Source organism: Genypterus blacodes, unplaced genomic scaffold (genome assembly GCF_046128005.1).
Source record: "Genypterus blacodes isolate CSIRO-AG114 ecotype Tasmania unplaced genomic scaffold, CSIRO-AGI_Gbla_v1 ptg000133l_1, whole genome shotgun sequence".
NCBI lineage: Eukaryota > Metazoa > Chordata > Actinopteri > Ophidiiformes > Ophidiidae > Genypterus > Genypterus blacodes.
The window spans coordinates 7,899,237-7,918,994 of record NW_027466935.1 but is presented as its reverse complement, the minus strand read 5'-3'; the positions used below and the strand labels follow the sequence as shown (position 1 = coordinate 7,918,994).

Below are 19,758 nucleotides of genomic sequence, written 5' to 3'. Positions count from 1 at the left end.
AGGTCAGCTTCAGAGAACTTTGAGACTTTGATCATGCACCTCTCAGGCCCTGTAACATGCGGTGAGGCTGTTTATTGTCTTATTCTGCAAACCAAAAGGTGTCCTAATTTTACCCTATATTTTAAACTACTATTTATGTTATATGTACTCAATATTTTATTGAATTTTCTGACATCTTTCTTATATATTTCTCAAAGTTTATGTGTGCATAAATTCATTATATTGCAAAACAGTTTGTTTTATAATTGTCCTATGCAGAAAATGTTAGCCTACACCACCACCTAGTGGTGAACATGTGAAAGCAAACGTGTAGTTCACTTCCAGAAAAGGAGCAATGTGCTTAACCTCAACTAGTTTCACTCCCCTTTGTTATGACAGTTTGATGATTCCAGATGAAGCTAAATAATTTAATTTCCTTCCTTCTGTGAGGGTGGGATTCCAAGGAAAACATTGATGATATTTTGCAAAAACAAATCCAGAAGTGTTTTGTGGATGTTTCAATGGTCAAAGTAATATATTTCAGATTTGGTATTGATGGAAAATGATGGCCTACAAATGCTGTTAAATGACATCTATGTCCTAGTTTTAATAAAGAAATATGGTCAAATTCACCAAACAATTCAGGAAAAGGTTAATCTTAAACATCTAGACTAGCTAGTAATAGCTTGGTGACCTTTCACCCCTCATCCGCGAGGCTTGTTCAGTTCTACTTGAGACTAGCATCAAACTATACAAATCAGGGCATCCAAAACCGAGAATCACATTATATACTTATTTATGGATGTTTTTATTTCTTTTATTATGAATCACTGTGTTCACACCAATGGATCCCCACGCCTTCTCCTTCCTTGGCCAAGATATGGGCCATCCAAAATACGGAATGGTTGACAAGGGTCCCCCCTTACATTTTTTGAAAATGTGACCAAAATTTACACAAATGGATCCTCATGCCATCCAGATAGCTAGCACTCAAGCTCGTCCATGACTTTAATTAAATAACCCCAAACTTGCAGCAATTGATCCTGGTGCCGTCTTAATGATATGATTGAAATTCTAGCGCTTTAGCTCTGAAATTAATGAACTATTTGGTCTGTGGTTCATTTTGGGAATTTCAACCAAAATTTTAGTTTACCCCAAACTGGTAAAAAAAATGATCCCCGTGTCATGTAGATGCTGTGTTTGAAAAATTAACCAAGATATGGGTTTTTCATACAATCCAACAATGTGGTCCATGGTTAAACTGTCATTTTGGGAAATCTGACCAAAATTTGCCCCAAACTTACACCAATGGATCCCAGTATCATATAGATGCTGTCTTTGAAATTCTAGAGCTCTAGCTCTTTAATTAACCAAGATATGGGCTTTTCACACAATCTGACAATTTGGTCCATGGTTACACTGTCATATGTAGGAAACCTGTGCTCAATAGCTCAGTTGGTAGAGCAGAGGACTGAAGCAGCACAATAAATGCTTCTTGGGTCACTGGTTCAACTCCACTTCAAAGGGCAAATTATTAACAATGGCCATCTTAATGGATGCAGTTCATACTCACAAAAATGAGCAATTTTTGTAAAACTGTCAATTTGGGAAATCTGACCAAAACTTTTGATTTGCCCTAAACTTATAACAATGGCTCCCAGTGCCATATAGATGCTGTGTTTGAAATTCTAGCGAAATGAACATATTGGTCTATGGTTACACTGACGTTTTGGGAAGTTCGACCAAAATTTTAATTTACCGCAAACTTAAAGAAAATGATCCTCGTGTCATGTAGATGCTGTGGTTGAAATTTTAGAGCTCTAGCCATTTCCTTGTCCAAGATATGGGCTTTTCCGAAAAAACAAACAAGTTGGTCCATGGTTACACTGTCGTTTTGGGAAGTTAGACCAAAATATGAATTTACCCCAAACTTACAGAACATGATCCTCGTGTCATGTAGATGCCGTGGTTGAAATTGTAGAGCTCTAACTCTTTCCTTATCCAAGATATGGGCTTTTCACTGAATTGAACAACTGGTCCATGGTTACACTGTCGTTTTGGGAAGTTGGACCAAAATTTAAATTTGCCCCAAACTTACAGAAAATTATCCACGTGTCATGTAGATGCTGTGTTTGAAATTTTAAAGCTCTAGCTCTTTCCTTGTCCAAGATATGGGCTTTTCACAAAAACAACAAGTTGGTCCATGGTTACACTGTCGTTTTGGGAAGTTAGACCAAAATTTCAATTTGCCCCAAACTTACAGAAAATAATCTTCGTGTCATGTTGATGCTGTGTTTGAAATTTTAGAGCTCTAGCTCTTTCCTTGTCCAAGATATGAGCTTTTCACTGAATCGAACAATTTGGTCCATGGTTACACTGTCGTTTTGGGAAGTTTGACCAAAATTTAAATTTGCCCCAAACTTACAGAAAATTATCCTCGTGTCATGTAGATGCTGTGTTTGAAATTTTAGAGCTCTAGCTCTTTTCTTGTCCAAGATATAGGCTTTTCACTCAAATGAACAACTTGGTCCATGGTTACACTGTCGTTCTGGGAAGATCGACCAAAATTTCAATTCGCCCCAAACTTACAGAAAATGATCCTCGTGTCATGTAGATGCTGTGTTTGAAATTTTAGAGCTCTAGCTCTCTCCTTGTCCAAGATATGAGCTTTTCACTGAATCGAACAATTTGGTCCATGGTTACACTGTCGTTTTGGGAAGTTCGACCAAAATTTCAATTTGCCCCAAACTTACAGAAAATTATTCTCGTGTCATGTAGATGCTGTGTTTGAAATTTTAGAGCTCTAGCTCTTTTCTTGTCCAAGATATGGGATTTTCACAAAAACAAACAATTTGGTCCATGGTTACACTGTCGTTTTGGGAAGTTCGACCAAAATTTAAATTTTCCCCAAACTTACAGAAAATAATCTTCGTGTCATGTAGATGCTGTGTTTGAAATTTTAGAGCTCTAGCTCATTTCTTGTCCAAGATATGAGCTTTTCACAGAAACAAACAATTTGGTCCATGGTTACACTGTCGTTTTGGGAAGTTAGACCAAAATTTAAATTTGCCCCAAACTTACAGAAAATGATCCTCCAGTCATGTAGATGCGGTGTGTGTGAAATTTTAGAGCTCTAGCTCTTTTCTTGTCCAAGATATAGGCTTTTCACTCAAATGAACAACTTGGTCCATGGTTCCACGGTCGTTCTGGGAAGATCGACCAAAATTTAAATTTGCCCCAAACTTACAGAAAATTATCCTCGTGTCATGTAGATGCTGTGTTTGAAATTTTAAAGCTCTAGCTCTTTCCTTATCCAAGATATGGGCTTTTCACTGAATTGAACAACTGGTCCATGGTTAGTTACACTGTCGTTTTGGGAAGTTAGACCAAAATTTCAATTTGCCCCAAACTTACCGAAAATGATCCTCGTGTCATGTAGATGCTGTGTTTGAAATTTTAAAGCTCTAGCTCTTTCCTTGTCCAAGATATGGGCTTTTCACAAAAACAACAAGTTGGTCCATGGTTACACTGTCGTTTTGGGAAGTTGGACCAAAATTTCAATTCGCCCCAAACTTACAGAAAATGATCCTCGTGTCATGTAGATGCTGTGTTTGAAATTTTAGAGCTCTAGCCCTTTCCTTGTCCAAGATATGGGCTTTTCAAAAAAAACAAACAAGTTGGTCCATGGTTACACTGTCGTTTTGGGAAGTTAGACCAAAATATGAATTTACCCCAAACTTACAGAACATGATCCCCGTGTCATGTAGATGCTGTGGTTGAAATTTTAGAGCTCTAGCTCTTTCCTTATCCAAGATATGGGCTTTTCACTGAATTGAACAACTGGTCCATGGTTACACTGTCGTTTTGGGAAGTTAGACCAAAATTTAAATTTGCCCCAAACTTACAGAAAATGATCCTCGTGTCATGTAGATGCTGGGTTTGAAATTTTAGAGCTCTAGCTCTTTCCTTGTCCAAGATATGGGCTTTTCACTCAAATGAACAATTTGGTCCATGGTTACACTGTCGTTTTGGGAAGTTCGACCAAAATTTCAATTTGCCCCAAACTTACAGAACATGATCCTCGTGTCATGTAGATGCTGTGGTTGAAATTTCAGAGCTCTAGCTCTTTCCTTGTCCAAGACATGGGCTTTTCACTGAATTGAACAATTTGGTCCATGGTTACACTGTCGTTTTGGGAAGTTCGACCAAAATTTACATTTAACCCAAACTTACAGAAAATGATCCTCGTGTCATGTAGATGCTGTGTTTGAAATGTTAGAGCTCTAGCTCTTTCCTTGTCCAGGATATGGGCTTTTCACACAATCCAACAATTTAGTCCATGTCCACTGTCATTTCGGAAATCTGACCGAAAATTCAATTTGCCCCAAATTACACCTATGGATCCCAGTGCCATTTAGATGCTGTTTAAAATTGTAGATTTATAGCTTTTTTTCCTTAGCTAGGAAAGGTTGGAGGCAATTGGAGGAACAGTGATCACACACACATGCTCTCCAATTATACAAATTCTACAGTATCACTATTAACTACTAAACATGCTACAACAATCAAAGTACTCAACCATTGGTGCCGCTTTGTTTTGAAAAAGTACTGAACACTTTACCGTAATGACTTGAGCAAAATCCAGGCATGTCAGTGTTAGTAAATGTTGACTTTGCACAGAACTTTGGCCAAATCACACAGAAGCACATTTACATCAACACATTTCCCAGAGTTCTATTTTAAAACGTTTGTAAGAACTTTGAACCAATATTGTGAGAACTGACTGCATTTTCTATTCGCCTTTCTATTAGAAACAGATGCGAACAAATGGAAAAAATTACTTTCAAGTTGAAATAACAATCTTTATTGGTGTCAGTGTGTTTTAAATTTATATCATCCATCCTAAAGTGCTTACAGCAGAATTCCAGTGTTCACAATTAGTTGACATTATGGCACATTAATAAATTTTTCACACAAACGGCACAATGTTACAAATCTAAACATCGAAATCAACACGATGGATGTGCACAAAACAATTGACTTCAGTCGCACATAAAATCAGCATCTGCCCAGCTGAAGTTAGGGGTCAATTGTGTAGCGGAGCTCCATTCACACATGATTAGTTTAGAGGGAGAAATATAAAGACAAGTCATTTCATATTGCACTCTATTTTTACTGGTTTCAAGTCGTTTAAAACAGCACCAAACCCTTTTTATATCCTTATTCATTATAAGTGACAAAACTGGCCCATATAAGTCATTTCATCATTAAATATAGCATGATTGTGTTAGTGTTGATAAAAACGGTCCCTTAGCAGAAGTAGATTATTGGAGGCGGTTTCCCTCTTGCACAAATCAACACAATCCTCATTTATAAAGCTGACAAATGCCAAAAAACACACACTGAAAACTGCTGAATCTGCTCACTTGTTACAGCACTACAAGCACCAAGCACGTGTCTGCATAGTTTGAGGTCAGCTGATAAAAAGGAAGCGATGTGTTCTGTGTGCTGGAGTCAGTGATATTTTTCCCTTTATGCAATGTGAAAACAGATAGGGCTTCATGAAAGATGGATTTCTGCTTCCCAAATGAACAAAAAAAAACGTTTTGTTGCCATAACCTGTTCTGCCTCAGTGTGCAGATGCTGCAGTCTGGTCACACTGTGCCGTCTTCTGCTCTGCTCGTTTGTCGCCTGTTAAGGTTGAACGATTCCTGTCAGCTTATTATCTCAAGTGAGTTGGACTTATTACTTCCTGTTTTCACCGACTGATGGGAAACTAAGACAAGCTTGTGTATGTGTGTGTGTGTATCCTTTGATGGCGGTCTAGCCCAGATTCAGACATCGATCAGCATCTGGAGGCTTAAAACCAGAGATGTCACCGTGCTATCAATTAGCCAGACAAATCAATTTTCGAGGTAACGGCAGTAATGGCCGGGCTGTCAGCGATCGGCTTCGGAAATGATTTGTTTGGCAGAAGAAGAAGAAGGACTGTCGGGGCCTCGACGGAGCTCACAAGTTATTTCTTAGGTGGCGTTCCTCTGGTGTGCAGCCTCCTCAAGCTCTGTTCTTCCTCTTCCTCTGCAGTTAAGAGCCTTTGTTTGTGTCGCTGTAACCGACTCTCTGTCTAATCTCAGTCATCGCCCACCTCTCGCCGTCTACGGGCTGGGATCCAACTCTACACTCGACTCGAGTCCTGTGCAACTCAAACTCGCTGACCTCGGCTTTACCTCGGGCACCTCTGTCACAGTGACCTTCTCGCCCTCATTCACCAGCTACTCCTGCAAACTCCTGTCATCTCTCCAAAAACATGTTTCTCCTTCACAAATTCTATCGGTTGCTAGTATAGTAGTTTTCAGTTCATGATCATGAGTTAATATATCATTAGACAGAATTAAGCTAAGAAAAATGCCACAAGCTGCTTCTCAATGCTGTCAATACTTCAAAAACAAAGCCAACATGTTCATGATTATGATGATAAGGCCTCAAATTAAGATCACCGGTCCAACAGTTTTCAGTTTTCCAGTCTGCAAAGTGGTTGGGGTTGTTTTTTTTTCTAAGGAGAATGAACTTTTGCATATTCTAATACGAGTCAAATTTGTCCCATTGTGGTTGTGAATATGATGCATGATGAGGAGGATTTATAACAAAACATGGAGCCACTGTGAAAGTGAGGGATGAGGAAGCTAAACATTTCTTTCCATGCTCACGTGTTGTGTGTTCTAAATGAGGCTCAGTATATTGACACGATTCATCCTTGCTGGCGCACACCTGAGACCGGCGTGAAAATCTGAAGCGTCCGGCTGCTGCTGCGGCGGCGACATCGTGCCTCTACCTCGGCTGAAGATCCGGGTAGAAAACACCGTGTACCACACCTTCAATCACCACGTTAGAAAACGTGTCTGAAACGAAAGAGAGACGGAAACAACAGGGATGTGATTACACCGTGCTGCCGGGCGGATTCTGAACGCACCATATCCAGACGTATAGCGTCCTTACCGTCCGTAGATGGCAGCAGGTAGGGGTCTCTGAGGAACAGCACCACCGGCTGATGAGACAGTTTGCTGAAAGGAGAAGACAAAGGACGGGCGGTAAGGATACGGCGCGTGCAAATTAACGCCAAAGAAGAGGAGTTTGTTAGAATACCAGACACACTGACCTCGATTCCTCCGATTCCGTATCGAACGACCTAAGAGAAGAAGAAAGCGACACACATCAATGCACCTGAGAGACATCTGTGACAGTGTGCACGTCTCTTTATCTGGCAGGATTACAGACACTGGAAGGTCAAACTCACCCACAGCTTTCTGTCTTTGGCACTGAAGGAAAGTGGCGGATATTCAAGAAGTCCAGGAATATCTTTGGAAGAACCTCATTCTCCATAATTATAGTCTGCAAGGGAACAAACAGAAGAAAAGTCAATTGCGATGCAACCCCTGAAGCGGCGGCACCACATTGACCAAATGGGCTTTTTTTAGGGGTGGACTTGTATAACCTGACCTAAATCTTGACACACAGCATGGAGTTTAGACGTGTTTACTGAGTAGTGAGGTGTTACAGGCCTCACATAGAGACGCAAAGGTGAGTGTGTACCTGCAGGTAGAACTCCAGGCCGTGCCTCCTCTGCTCCAGCACTTTGGGAACCCAGTTTCTAACATGTTTGGATGGGATCTCAGGCGGCTTTATGCTCTTCTTCAGCTGCAGGGTTTCAAAGAGTAAAAAGGAGGAAAATCACACGTTATGTTCTGTATTTAGTGTTGTGGAGTTCCCTGTCTGTGCCACTGGACTGGGATTACTTTGCTTTCTATTATTGGCAGAGAAGTGACATCAAGGACTATTTCACAAGAGGAAACAACACCGACTCACCATTTTATGCAAAGCGTGGAATTCACTGTAGCGTTTCTCCACATTATGCTGTCTGCCGTTCATCAGAACATCAATTTTAAAGACCTGGAAGAAAGAAAAGAGAATTCAGAATCACATGTAATTCAACATAAACAACCTTTTTAGGCGATAATCATTCAAATATAACAAAATAAGAGTTATATTTGCTTTAATCTGCTGCCTGTAAATCATTTCTTTACTGTGATAAGCAAATATTGGTTGGCAAGCATTGGCTGAGCTTTGCTGTTGCTGTTTAAGTTGTCGCACTACATCAATAAATGTACTACAGGGGAAAAGGGCAAATACATCAGCGTCTACATCTGCCTAAATGTGTCAAAGATAAGTGGACAGAGCGATCAGCTGACTGTCACTTAGTGAGTGTGTGTGTGTGTGTGTGTGTGTTTGTGTGTCAGCTGGCTTGGAAGAGGAAACATCTGTGTGCTGCAGCGAAGACAAACTCAGAATTCCTGTTAACGGCTCTCGACACTCACTTCCCTCTTCCCTAAAAAGTGGCGGTTTGATGTCCTGCCTATGTTGCCTTTTCTCTCAGCGTGACGTGAACACTCTCACACTCTTCATCAGCCCAAAATGATAGTACCGTATTTATTCAATGTTTGCTTGCTACAGTGATTTGGAGAGAGTAAAACCAGCTCATCCTTAGTTTTCTTTAAGGGTGTTGCAGCACAACGGGTGCATCTGTTATTCAAATTGGAAAATCAACAATGCAAAGAAATGCAAAAGAGAAGAGACGATGTTAAACTTTATATGACAACGTGTTGACATCAATTATGTTTATAACTTTAGTGGATCACTGATTAACATTATCATTGACACATTGAGGTGTATGATCATTAGTTACATAAACTTAACTTCCTTATCTGAATGCAACATCCATAACATTCCACACCCCCCCACCCACACACACACACACACACACACACACACACACACACCTTAACATGACATAGATTGTCTCAAAGTGAGTGTTTGGGGGTAGAATGTTTATATAATCACGGACCAGCCTCCCACTTTAAGAAACCAGGGATTTACGGTATACATACGGCATATATACGCTTAAATGTCGTCATAAATCCGTATATCTGTCAAGCATTTAAGTCTGTATACTTTAAATCTCCAATCATGCTGGGCTTACTTACACTGGTGCGGAAACGTAGATCTAAATCCTAAAATAATAATTCTAAATTTAAGTATTTTTTTCAGAACGTTTCTTTGCAATAGTCGCGTTATTCAAATGTGTACAAATCTGCGACACAAAACGCGAATTCAACGCTTATTCCTGCGGCATTAGAGAGTCAGAGCCGCACAAAGAACAACGTGACAAAGTGGAACTTTGAAACTAAACGCTGATTTGAACTCGGTTTGTTATTTGGACGAAAAAACAAACAGCTGAATTAATGTTAAACCGATGAGCCAACAGAGGACACACACACACGCATATCGTCTTACCGTGTATCCTTTCTCCACCGAGTTATTTTCTGAACGGAACGACGGGATCGACACTCTGACCGGGTTCATCTTAACGTTACAAACAAATAATAAAAGATGAAATGATCGCGCCGCTTTCCAACACAAACACAACCCGCCGCTGTTACTCCAGATCACTGTCACTGATTATAATCACTGGATTCAAGTGACCTCACCGCAGCAAAGCCTCTCTGCTCCCCCCTGCCGGAGCGGAGTATTATGACACAGCTGCACTTGCCAGAGCCTTCTGAATGGGAAGAGACGAGTTTTTATTTTCTATTAACAACTAAAATACATTGATTCGCTCAATTTAAGATCAAATTAATTGTTTCCAATATAGTAGGCTTTAAATATTTACGAGTTATTCCATGTGGTTTAATGGTTTAAGGTGAAACTTGATTAGAAGGTGCATCCAAATTTTAAATGGCCTCAATTTTTAAAACCAATCTGTAAAATTGTGAATTCTGTTCTATTTTTCTCTACAAAATAGGTGAAGAACAGAACACAATGTTGCATTCTTCAGAAATGGCTTGTCTTGATCTTATCACTAAAATATTGATTGTTTGATCAATTTTAAGGGTCCTTCACTGAAACCTTTACACCTTTAAACCACACAGAAAGTCTATTAAAATAAATGAATACTGTTTAGTTTCTCTAAGAGTGACCATATTTACCAAAAGCATTCCTGAATTTCTTCCTTAATGAGAATGAGAGAGAGCAAGAGAGAGAGAGAGAGAGAGAGAGAGAGAAGGGGGGAATTCAGATAATCACTATATACAATACTCCAAGGCTTTATTCAAGTACTTTTCATCAGAAGCTATGGAGTAAAGGCTTTTTTCAATATATAAATATAACAGATGTATTGTCTTCTAAGCAATTCAAACCTTTATATTGTGTTTGATATGAACCTAACAATGAGGGCAAGCCAGTTAGGTCTTTATTTAGTTAGATCAAGCTTTCTCTCATCGCTTTTATTCTTTAACTATCAGAGACGTGGCAAGAAATGAGAGCGTGCAGCAAAATACAAAAGCAGAAGAAAAAATTCAAAATATATCCAAACGACTGCGAACAAAATATGCCCAAAGGTATAAGAGAGAAGAAATTAAAAACGACTTTACCACACAAGCATAAAGATGGATTCCAAACAAAACAGAAATGCTGTCCAATGATTTATAGCCTTTTTCCAACATGTATTTTAAATTATAAAAATGGTTTAGGCCTTGTTAATATACTGATACAACAACTTTGAATAATCTCACGTGTACTACCGAGCTGAATAAAGAGCTAACCAGTCAAAACTGATTTGATATTTTAATGCTTTCATATGCAGTCCTCTTCATCGACATTTACTGAGCTGCTGAGTGACGGTCATGGTCTTAATACCTGCAGCAAAACAAAAATATTGGTATTAATGGACAGGAGTGATATTTTAAAAGAACTTTCCCTCCTAAATTCCATCCGAGGTGAAAGGTCACTTACGTTGACATGTGGCATCCTGACAGATAAGCGTAGTTGCCAGTGTAGCGAACGTTACAGCGTACAATGTTGTTCGTGTAATCTGACTCTTCCACCTGATAGGAAGGGTTCACGCTGATCTGTGCAGGGAAAAAAGGCAAATGATATTAAAATAAATAACACATAAAGAGCAAGGAAAAAATCCCTATGTTGTTTATAAACCTAAATCAAACATTGTGGTCCTAAATAATCTATTTTTAATGGGTTCATTCTGTAAAGAAGGAGCCAAGTCTATCTGGTATTTGAACAAACCTTGAGGATGTAGTTTCCAGGTTTCACATCTGTGATGTCGATCCACTGGCAGTCAATGTCTGCGTTATAGGTGTCATAGCACCCTGGGCTCAGGCCCTGCAGGGTACACAGAGTCACAATACAGCACAGAATAAAGCCCCTTCTGCTATAGAACAACAACATGTACACACACACACTTATGTATTCAAGTAACTAAGAAAATAGAAGCACTGTGTTCAAGCAAAACATCCAATCACCAACAACCACCAGTTCAGAAATACTAATGAAGATAAGCCTGGATATTTTCAATCAATCAATAAATACAATTCATAATTAAAACAAAGTAATAATTAAACTTAAACAATGCCGTTTGTATTTGTGAAAAATTGCTGCAGTAAAATAAAGTCCATAGCTTTCAATGGTCTTAATCATCTGCAGAGATGTGCACAGTTGTCTAGTATTCCACCAGGGGGCGCTTCAGGTACTATAGGTGGTACATACATCACACTTTGAGAACCTTTGTCATCTGTGATGGCAGCACTCTTGGTTTGCACAAATGTTTTGCTGTGTAGGAACAACAATAAAACCTTTCCAGCAAGTCAAAGTAAAGTCGAGGATGTGGATGTGGAAACTAGACTGGTGGCCAATAGGAAACCATCATATTCCTATTGGCCCACACAAAGAGGAAATACTACAGTTTGTCCAAAGGCACGGCGTCCATGGAGAACTATCTGTTTATCTCGGCTACTCTCTGCTCTCCTGAACGCCAGGAACTCCAATCCTACGACAGGATCCTTCAGTAAAAACAAGTCAGAAAAATTCCTCCTCAGTTCCTCCTCTAATTTGTGAATGCTAAAGCTTTGTCCTTCAGGTAACCAGAAGTAATTCTTTAAAGAGCAATAAAGCCAGTGAATGACAGCAGTGATTTCAGTGACCTGGGTGTGCGCGGTGCAGGCAAAGCGCCTGTAGTATCCATAGTCACAGGAAGTGTCCTCGAGGCAGAAACTGGCCTTGTGTCCCTCGGCCACAGACCTTTGACTCTGAGCGTCCAGCAGGTCGTAGTGACTGAACTCGTCCATGCTGTGAAAGTGCCTGTGAACCAGTGCAGGGGAGAGTTACACCCAGAGACACAAACCCACCCAGAGTCCACCAGAGACCAATCCATTCACACATTCCACATTTTTGAGTAACTGTAAATGTTGAGAGACGTTCCCAAGCTGATCCATATGGCTGCGTATCAGTGTTTACTCAGTTTATCATGTACAGAATAAACAGATCATTAATCTGTGTGTGGTTACCAGGATGCTGTCACTCTGCTATCTGAAGCCTTTTGTTTATGCGCCCAGACATTAACAGTCTGGATTTTGATACCAGCTGACTTTCAAAACACTGCAATAACAATATCTATACAGTCTATAGCAACAGGTCGCTGGGTGTGGGCCAGATGTGCTCCATCACTGGGATCTGCAGCCACTCGCTTGTTTCACTACATAACTATGAGCTGAGGTCGCCTGACTCGGATTCTGCAAAATCCCTTAAATGATGGAGCTTTTATTCCATCCGAAGAGAGGAATTACAGGCATTTCTTTTTAAACTTTTGGGCCCGTTTTCCTGATCACTCATCTTTGAGGTCGTTTGAGGTTCAGGCACTTCATCTTCAGTTTACTTAGCAACTTAATCAATTGCATGAATTCAGCTTTAATGGTGTGATGTATGAAAAACTAATGCCAGCCTGTGATTCCTCAGTCCAATGAAAATGATGAAATGCAGCCAACAGTAGCTGGAAAGTGTCTCAACAGGGGGTGCCATAACACACACACACACATACACACACATGGTTTTGAGTGATAGACTTCATCTATTTGAGGCCATTTGTTGCGTTTATAAAAAAAATATAATATATAAACATAATCATAATAATGAACTAAAAAGAATGTGAGTTATTAAAGGTCCATATATAGTTGTATGTCATTGTTCGAGCACACAAACACTTCATTTCATGCAAATTTCTCAAAATACATCCTGAAAAAAACTGGAATAAAGCTCAATGGATGTAAACAAACACTGGTGGGTCCAGTAGAGTTTAAGGGGTTTTAAAGGCACTTAAGATCTGGGCTGACATGCAGAGAACATCCAGGAGCTCCAGTCAGTCCCAACATGTTTCATACTCACTGGTGACAGCTGTGCCATTCCCAGGAGTAACGTGGTCTGCTGGGCAGGAAGTCGGCCGTCCCCTGGTTCTTCACCCTCTGAGGGAACCTCAGCAGCATTCGGGTGTCATAGTCTCTGATGGACGACCTATAAGCTGAACTGAATACACACACCAAAGAGAAAAGACACTGCTTATGTGGGTGAAATGACATCATTGATATGCTTTTTTTCCCTGCCTCATCTCCTCTGTGCAGAGCAGATTCACAGCGTCTGGGTGAAGTGAGGATAAGTGTAAACGGTGGGTGGAAAATAAGACGCACGCGGTTGTTTGGGTTAGTTTTCAATAATGTGTTTGCCAGTCGTGTTTTCTTTCCTGGGGCGGTGATTAAACTTTACAGAGTTCTGCTATGCAGCAGGCTTTGGTTAATTTGACTCCATCTCCTGGTTCCACTGGGCCGCTCTCGCCCACAGACGCTTCAGGTGGTTGTTATGACTAAACCTTCTCTGAATCACACACAGACTTCACAGAGACTTCAACTTCCACTTTCACCTCCACGCATTTGGTCTTGACAAACCTCGACAAACAGTTTTCCTCGGCTGCACATCTGAGGTTGTACATGGGGACTCTCTGGGCATAAGCAGAGGCCTGGATGTAGTAGGGGTCTGGGACCAGATCAGGGAGACCTAACAACAACAACAACAACAACCACGGTGACAACAGTGATGACAACTACAACGGCAACAATAATCAGGCAAATAATGATACAATTAAGAATAAAGGTAATATGGAAAATCAATTAGTTCAAAATGTATGAAAAACTGACACATGGATCGACAGAGTGACAGTTTGACTGACTGACTTGATTGATTGACAGCACTTTAGGATCATGAAAATAAACATTTTGAATGAAAGAATTCCCTTATACCTCGTATTTTACACACATAATGCAGGTTTGTAGTATAATGTTTGTAATATAACAGCAAATTCAAGCAAATCAAATGAGTCAAATGTGTGAATGTGGGTTTTTAGTCTCTCTGGGCAGAAACTGAGGGGTTAACTTTGGATTTTGGTGGAGAAAAAAAAGTTTTATACTGAAAAACAAACAAACTCCAAACTTAAACCTGACTAAACAGAATGAGTTGTGAATCAGATATTTGAGTTTTAAAGTGGAGTTAGTTGATTGAACATGTGTCCCTCTCTTACCGTACTGATGATACCTTGTGCCATATCCGGGTCTCGATCTCGGTCTCGGTCTGTCGTACACGTCATAGTGATTATAATAAGGATTGTCGCTATCGGTGGACTTGTAGGGGTCATAGGGGTCATCGCCGACCATCATGTCCTCTCTCCTGGGCGGCAGACTGGACGGGACCGATCTCGTCTCCTGGGTCTCATTGGCTCTGCTGCTGCTGTTCCCCTGGTTCTCTCTGACGCGGCCATGCTGGTGCTGGTGCTGGTGCCGGCGGGGTTCGGGTCCTCTCAGGAGCCTCTGGATCGGGTTCGGAACCGGGTTTTGGGGATGCTGCTGCTGCTGGTTGGAGCTCTCGTGGTTCTGGATCGTTACGTCTGCATCGCGGATGATGGTGACAAGTGCGGCCGCCGCCGCCGCCGCTTGCACTTGCTGCTCCCGCGCTGCGCCTCTTCGCCTGGGCGGCTGGTACTCCGCGCCCTGGCTCAGAATGCTGAACACCCGGCCGTTGTGCGCCCACTGGAGCGTCTGGCGGAGGGCTGCTCTCTGCTGCGTCCCCCCCGGGTTCCTCTGAGACTGGGCCGCTTGCATTATGAACACAAATAAATACAGGCAGGCGTACGCGTAAAGCGGCGCGCCAAGTATGCGTAACCCCATCATGAATACGATGAAAGGAGCTTTTCTACGTGGCACAGCAACTGTGTGAGATGAGCTGAGGAGAGCAGTTTGCCTTTAAGTTAAATATCCTTCATGTCTGCTTGAAGGATTCCCAAAGAGCAGAGAAGAAAAGCTCAGATTAAATGTATCCGTGTAAAACTCATATCTGTCTGCTCCTGCGCCTGCAAGATGCGCGAAGTGAGATGATGATGATGATGATGGGGAGGAGGAGAAGAAGGAGGAGGAGGAGGAGTTCTGCATTTGGAGTTTCTGAATCTGGAGTCCAAAGTGGTTCTGTGTGCTCATATAACTATTGTGTACGTGAGGAATGATCACACACACACACTGCAGACTCTGACCTTAGACTGTGTGTGTGTGTGTGTGTGTGTGTGTGTGTGTGTGTGTGTGTGTGTGTGTGTGTGTGTGTGTGTGCTTGTGTGTGTGTGTGTGTGTGTGTGTGTGTGTGTGTGTGTGTGTGTGTGTGTGTGTTCGTTCGTGTTTGTGTGTGTCTGTGTGTGTGTCTGTTGTGTGTGTGTGTTTGTCTCCTGCACCGCAAAGAGCAAAAATAAATCTCTAAACAATTACCCTCACACACACACACTTTCCCTCTGAAACCCACTAACTTATATGATGAATGTTTCCGCACAATTTCAACAACATATGCAGGCTGCGTCTCCTCTTCTCTGCCAAATCTACAACCAGTCAAGATAAATGACTTTTCCATGACTGCTGGATGAACTCCCAGTCAAATTGCAATGCTCTGTGCAAGAGGTTTACTCTCATATCACACATATCGTTTATAGCAGGATCTCCAGAAACCTTAACATGTTTGACGTTCCCTGCAACTTTTCCCTTCTGCCACAATCCCCCATCCGCTCTCCCTACTTTCCACTAAACGGGGTACCTTCCATAATGAGCCAATAATAAGCTGATACCCGATATCTGCTTTATTGTGTCTGGTGGCAAAGTGGCCGCCATGACCCCAAATCCTCTATAAAGCTGAAGTCTTTGATGCCATCCAGTGAAAGTACTGCCTTGTTGTTAACGCCAGAGCTATAATGCATAGCTTGGGAAACTCAATCCAACAACGTTTTTCATTCCCCTCTGTCGTCTAGCAAACTGGGAAAACTGCACAGCCGACCGCACGATGGCTGCTTGGTCAACCACACAAAATGGTGAGCAGCAGGATTCTAAAGTTTCTCAGAAAACAGCACCCTGCTCTATCTAGCGGCATTTCTTTATATGAGGACAGCTCTGATGATATCACAGGCACTTTATCAGCGCAGATTATGTTGAGCTGTTCTGTACCTTTGCTCAAAAAATACTACAGACCCACAAACAGCAAATACTGAGAGTGTGTGGTAAAACGACCACAAATCAAACCGGACGGCACAAGCTGTTCCTCACTTGACACGATCCCAATTTGGTGACACACACACACACACACACACACACACACACACACACACACACACACAAACACACACACACACACACACACACACACACACACACACACACACACACACACACACACACATACACACACACACACACACGCACACACACACACACACACACACAGGAGAAGAGGTGATTAGGTGAAGGCAAACAGTGATCTGAACAGCCGTTACATCACAATGCACTCTGTCCTGACACTAGGGGGCAGGTGACCGCTAATAATATGCACTGCTTCTTCTTTCTTCATTTGCTGAGGTGTGAGAGGGCCTTAACTACTTCTTGGTTGTTTATTTTATAGACATAAAATAAACACTAGAAAAAGATTCATTCATTTGTGTTCTTTTTGTGAATTAACGCTGTGTGATCCACCGCCAGCTCAGCTCTTAAATCAGTAAGAGGCTGCAGCCAACTACACAAACACACACACACACACACACACACACTGTGCACCATATGGTTAAATCAAACGGCTCTGTCATTATTCAGAACAATGAAGAGGGTTTCGCAATAGCACAATTAAAAAACTGAACTGGATTTAGTATTTAATAGCTCAGTAAACATGACAGTGCAGTAAATTACAGTTAAGCTGTGTTGCCCTGTGTTATCCTTGGATAATGGAGGCTGTGGAGTAACAGCACACATCTCACTGTCACGTGAGGTTACATCACAGGAAGGGAGGGCAGGGGGGAGGGGGGGGGAGGGGGTTATTATGTGAGCCCCCAAATATGCATCCAGACTGCAGACTACTTTGAATTGTCCAACACTGGGAGAGAGATGACTAAAGCTGCAAGTGGCCCCTGATAGTCTCTAATTCACTTATGTGTCTTACAAAAACAAAAAGAGTTGCACAACAATCGGTCTCTTGACGCTATGAAACATAAATAAATTGACCTAGGCCCCCCCTAAAAATTAAAACATAGTTGACAAGAGGGTCACTCATTTGTTTTGTACCTCTTCTGGATCTCATCTCTCTTCTCAGCCCAGCAACCATGTTTGGACGTTTCCTCCTCCGCAAGTTTAGGAGCTGTCCCGTGGTTGGATCAGCTTCCTGCAACCCAGCTGGATCTCCTCCTGAAACGGGAATCTGGTCAGAGCATCTCCGTTGGTTCCGCTGGGTTCATACCGGATCTACAAGTGAAAATCAGCCAGTGACCCACTTCTGTTCTATGGCACTCAGCTTTGCAGTGTGGTCGTGGCTGACAGGGTTGTTGACAGTGAAGGCAACACATTTGTGGCTCATATCCCCCATTCATTCAGACTATATCATTCATTTAACCTATAGTCTCTGTTTAACATGTATAATCAGAACCTGCTGGTCCGACCCGCTTCAAAACAGCAACAGATGTAATTGACTTTTGTCCAGGGTATTATTGTGTGTTTTGCTTTAAGGATGTCAAAGGAATGTGAGCAAACGCTTCTTCCCTCAGAGAGTGAAAGTATGCGGCCTGTTCCTGCGTTTGCCTCCGCTCCACTTCCATGAAATACTGGACAGAAAGTCAGAACCAGCTGTGGCAGGTCACTGATGTCGTGAATCACTGAGCTTCCTCCACGCAGACTCGCGTCTCTGCATCGAGGGCCAGCGCAGTGTTTTCTCCGCTCACACACACACGCACGCACACACACACGCGCGCACACACACAGCAGAGCCACATCTGCAAGGCATTAGCCCATGTCTTTTGTCCACGTTGCTGGAATTCTCCTCCGTTCCAGAGGTTCGGGCACTCTGTTCCGCTAGAAGAATTGAAACCACATCTGAGTTGCACCATACAGAGGGGGGAAAGCAGTGGAAATAGCTCTTGAGTACGGATACGTCACAGAGCAGAAGGAGAAAACAAAGACCTGGCTGAGCTCTCCTCATCCTCGGCCTTTCATGGTGCTAAATTTAACCCTAAAACCAATAATGTTTCGTCTGTGCCATCACTGACTCAACGCCTGGCACAGGTTTGCATGCATGAGCACAGAACTTAAGCTCTCTGTGATCCTTAAAGTCTCCAGCCTATAGACAGATATCCCTTTATGTAAACTATATGTCATCCTATCACTGTTATTCAGATTATAAATTTGCTTTACCTTCAAATTAACATCCTATGTGATGCGTTCAGTGACACCTGAGAACTTGAAACCTGTTCAAACAGACTGTAGTTGTAGCATAATTTCCTTCAGTTACGGGAACTCTTTCTACTCGCATCTCAACAGGGTGACCTCACCACTGCAGTAAAACAGAGCCACACACACACATCAAAACAAATCTGGCATCCACTGAGCGTCTCCCAGGATGGTTTAATACGACTGAAACTACTTCTGCTACCTCGTAACATCACTACCTCTCTTAATTTCCTTTACAGCTTTGAAACTCACACAACATTCTCGTAGTAACTCCTAACACTTTCCACTCCCATTTGCAAAACCTCTGCCTCCTTAAATCGAATCACATTCTACTCTGCAACAAAAATGTATGACAGAAACAGACAAGGCAATATTTCTTCCTTTTAAAAAGAGGTTTCCATTACTGGAGGAACAAAGCTTGCGCACACACACACACAGACACACACACACACACACACACACACACACAGTCTGGTGGACTACGTGGCACTTTGCACATGTAGTCTCAGCATCCAGGAGGAGGAGCGCTGCACCAAGACCCAACCCAGTGTATTTACTGTGTGATTCAGTCCGACATTATCACTCCACATCCCACAATTACAGGGAGGAAAGGAGAGAGTCCAGTAATCACAGTGATAAAGACATTTATTTGCTTTATTATGACTTCAGCTCTCGTGTCAATTATTCTTTGTGGTGACTTTTGTTTTTCCTCTTTTGCCAGAACTTTGACTACAAAAGCACCACTAACTTTCACTGTTGTTAGGAGACAGACCTGGAAGCCCAAACTTAACAATTTCTGTATTTTTGACTCATTTTAACACCAAATTCGCTATAATTAATGTCTCATGACACGTGCACATTTTCTGGATGTTTTCAATTGCTATTTAAACTAATTAATTGAGATCATTGTTAGAATGTTGACATGTAAATTCTCATTTTTTCTTAAATTGTTATCTTCTTATTCTTTAATTCTTATTCTTAGACTCAAGCTTGTTCTTACATTTACCAATTACATGTTGATTACATCCCTGCATCAAACATCAATGGAACTTCCAGTCTATAGCGGGTTAATAATCTGTATCTCTTGACTTGACTATGTATA

General features: G+C 41.6%; 2 protein-coding genes across 3 annotated transcripts; both read right to left on the bottom strand.

Annotated features, from left to right (window-relative positions):
- Nucleotides 1-6,342: 6,342 nt before the first annotated feature.
- snx24 (sorting nexin 24) lies at nt 6,343-9,506 on the bottom strand. Of its 2 annotated transcripts, none has more exons than XM_076164220.1 (7): nt 9,328-9,506; nt 7,843-7,926; nt 7,570-7,674; nt 7,274-7,368; nt 7,136-7,165; nt 6,976-7,040; nt 6,343-6,878 (listed from the first exon to the last, which is right to left on the bottom strand). In XM_076164220.1, the coding sequence occupies exons 1-7, from the start codon at nt 9,394-9,396 to the stop codon at nt 6,808-6,810; spliced, it is 519 nt and encodes a 172-aa protein (XP_076020335.1). In that variant the 5' UTR covers nt 9,397-9,506; the 3' UTR covers nt 6,343-6,807. The 2 variants fall into 2 exon arrangements, with proteins under 2 accessions (XP_076020335.1, XP_076020336.1); XM_076164221.1 differs by having other exon boundaries at nt 7,278-7,368.
- A 775-nt stretch (nt 9,507-10,281) lies between these two features.
- Nucleotides 10,282-15,301, bottom strand: loxa (lysyl oxidase a). Its single transcript, XM_076163558.1, has 7 exons — nt 14,447-15,301; nt 13,818-13,926; nt 13,264-13,401; nt 12,027-12,183; nt 11,113-11,208; nt 10,825-10,940; nt 10,282-10,728 (listed from the first exon to the last, which is right to left on the bottom strand). Exons 1-7 carry the CDS (start codon nt 15,090-15,092, stop codon nt 10,722-10,724), a joined length of 1,269 nt encoding a protein of 422 aa, XP_076019673.1. The 5' UTR covers nt 15,093-15,301; the 3' UTR covers nt 10,282-10,721.
- Nucleotides 15,302-19,758: the final 4,457 nt, after the last annotated feature.

Coding starts and splice junctions, on each gene's coding strand:
- snx24 (XM_076164220.1), bottom strand. CDS start 9,396: ATGAACCCGGTCAGAGTGTCGATCCCGTCGTTCCGTTCAGAAAATAAC. Junction 7,927..9,327: donor CGGTGGAGAAAGGATACACG/GTAAGACGATAT, acceptor TCTTTCTTCCAG/GTCTTTAAAATTGATGTTCT. Junction 7,675..7,842: donor TCCACGCTTTGCATAAAATG/GTGAGTCGGTGT, acceptor GAAACCCTGCAG/CTGAAGAAGAGCATAAAGCC.
- loxa (XM_076163558.1), bottom strand. CDS start 15,092: ATGATGGGGTTACGCATACTTGGCGCGCCGCTTTACGCGTACGCCTGC. Junction 13,927..14,446: donor CACAAGGTATCATCAGTACG/GTAAGAGAGGGA, acceptor TGTTGTTGTTAG/GTCTCCCTGATCTGGTCCCA. Junction 10,941..11,112: donor CTGGAAACTACATCCTCAAG/GTTTGTTCAAAT, acceptor TTCCCTGCACAG/ATCAGCGTGAACCCTTCCTA.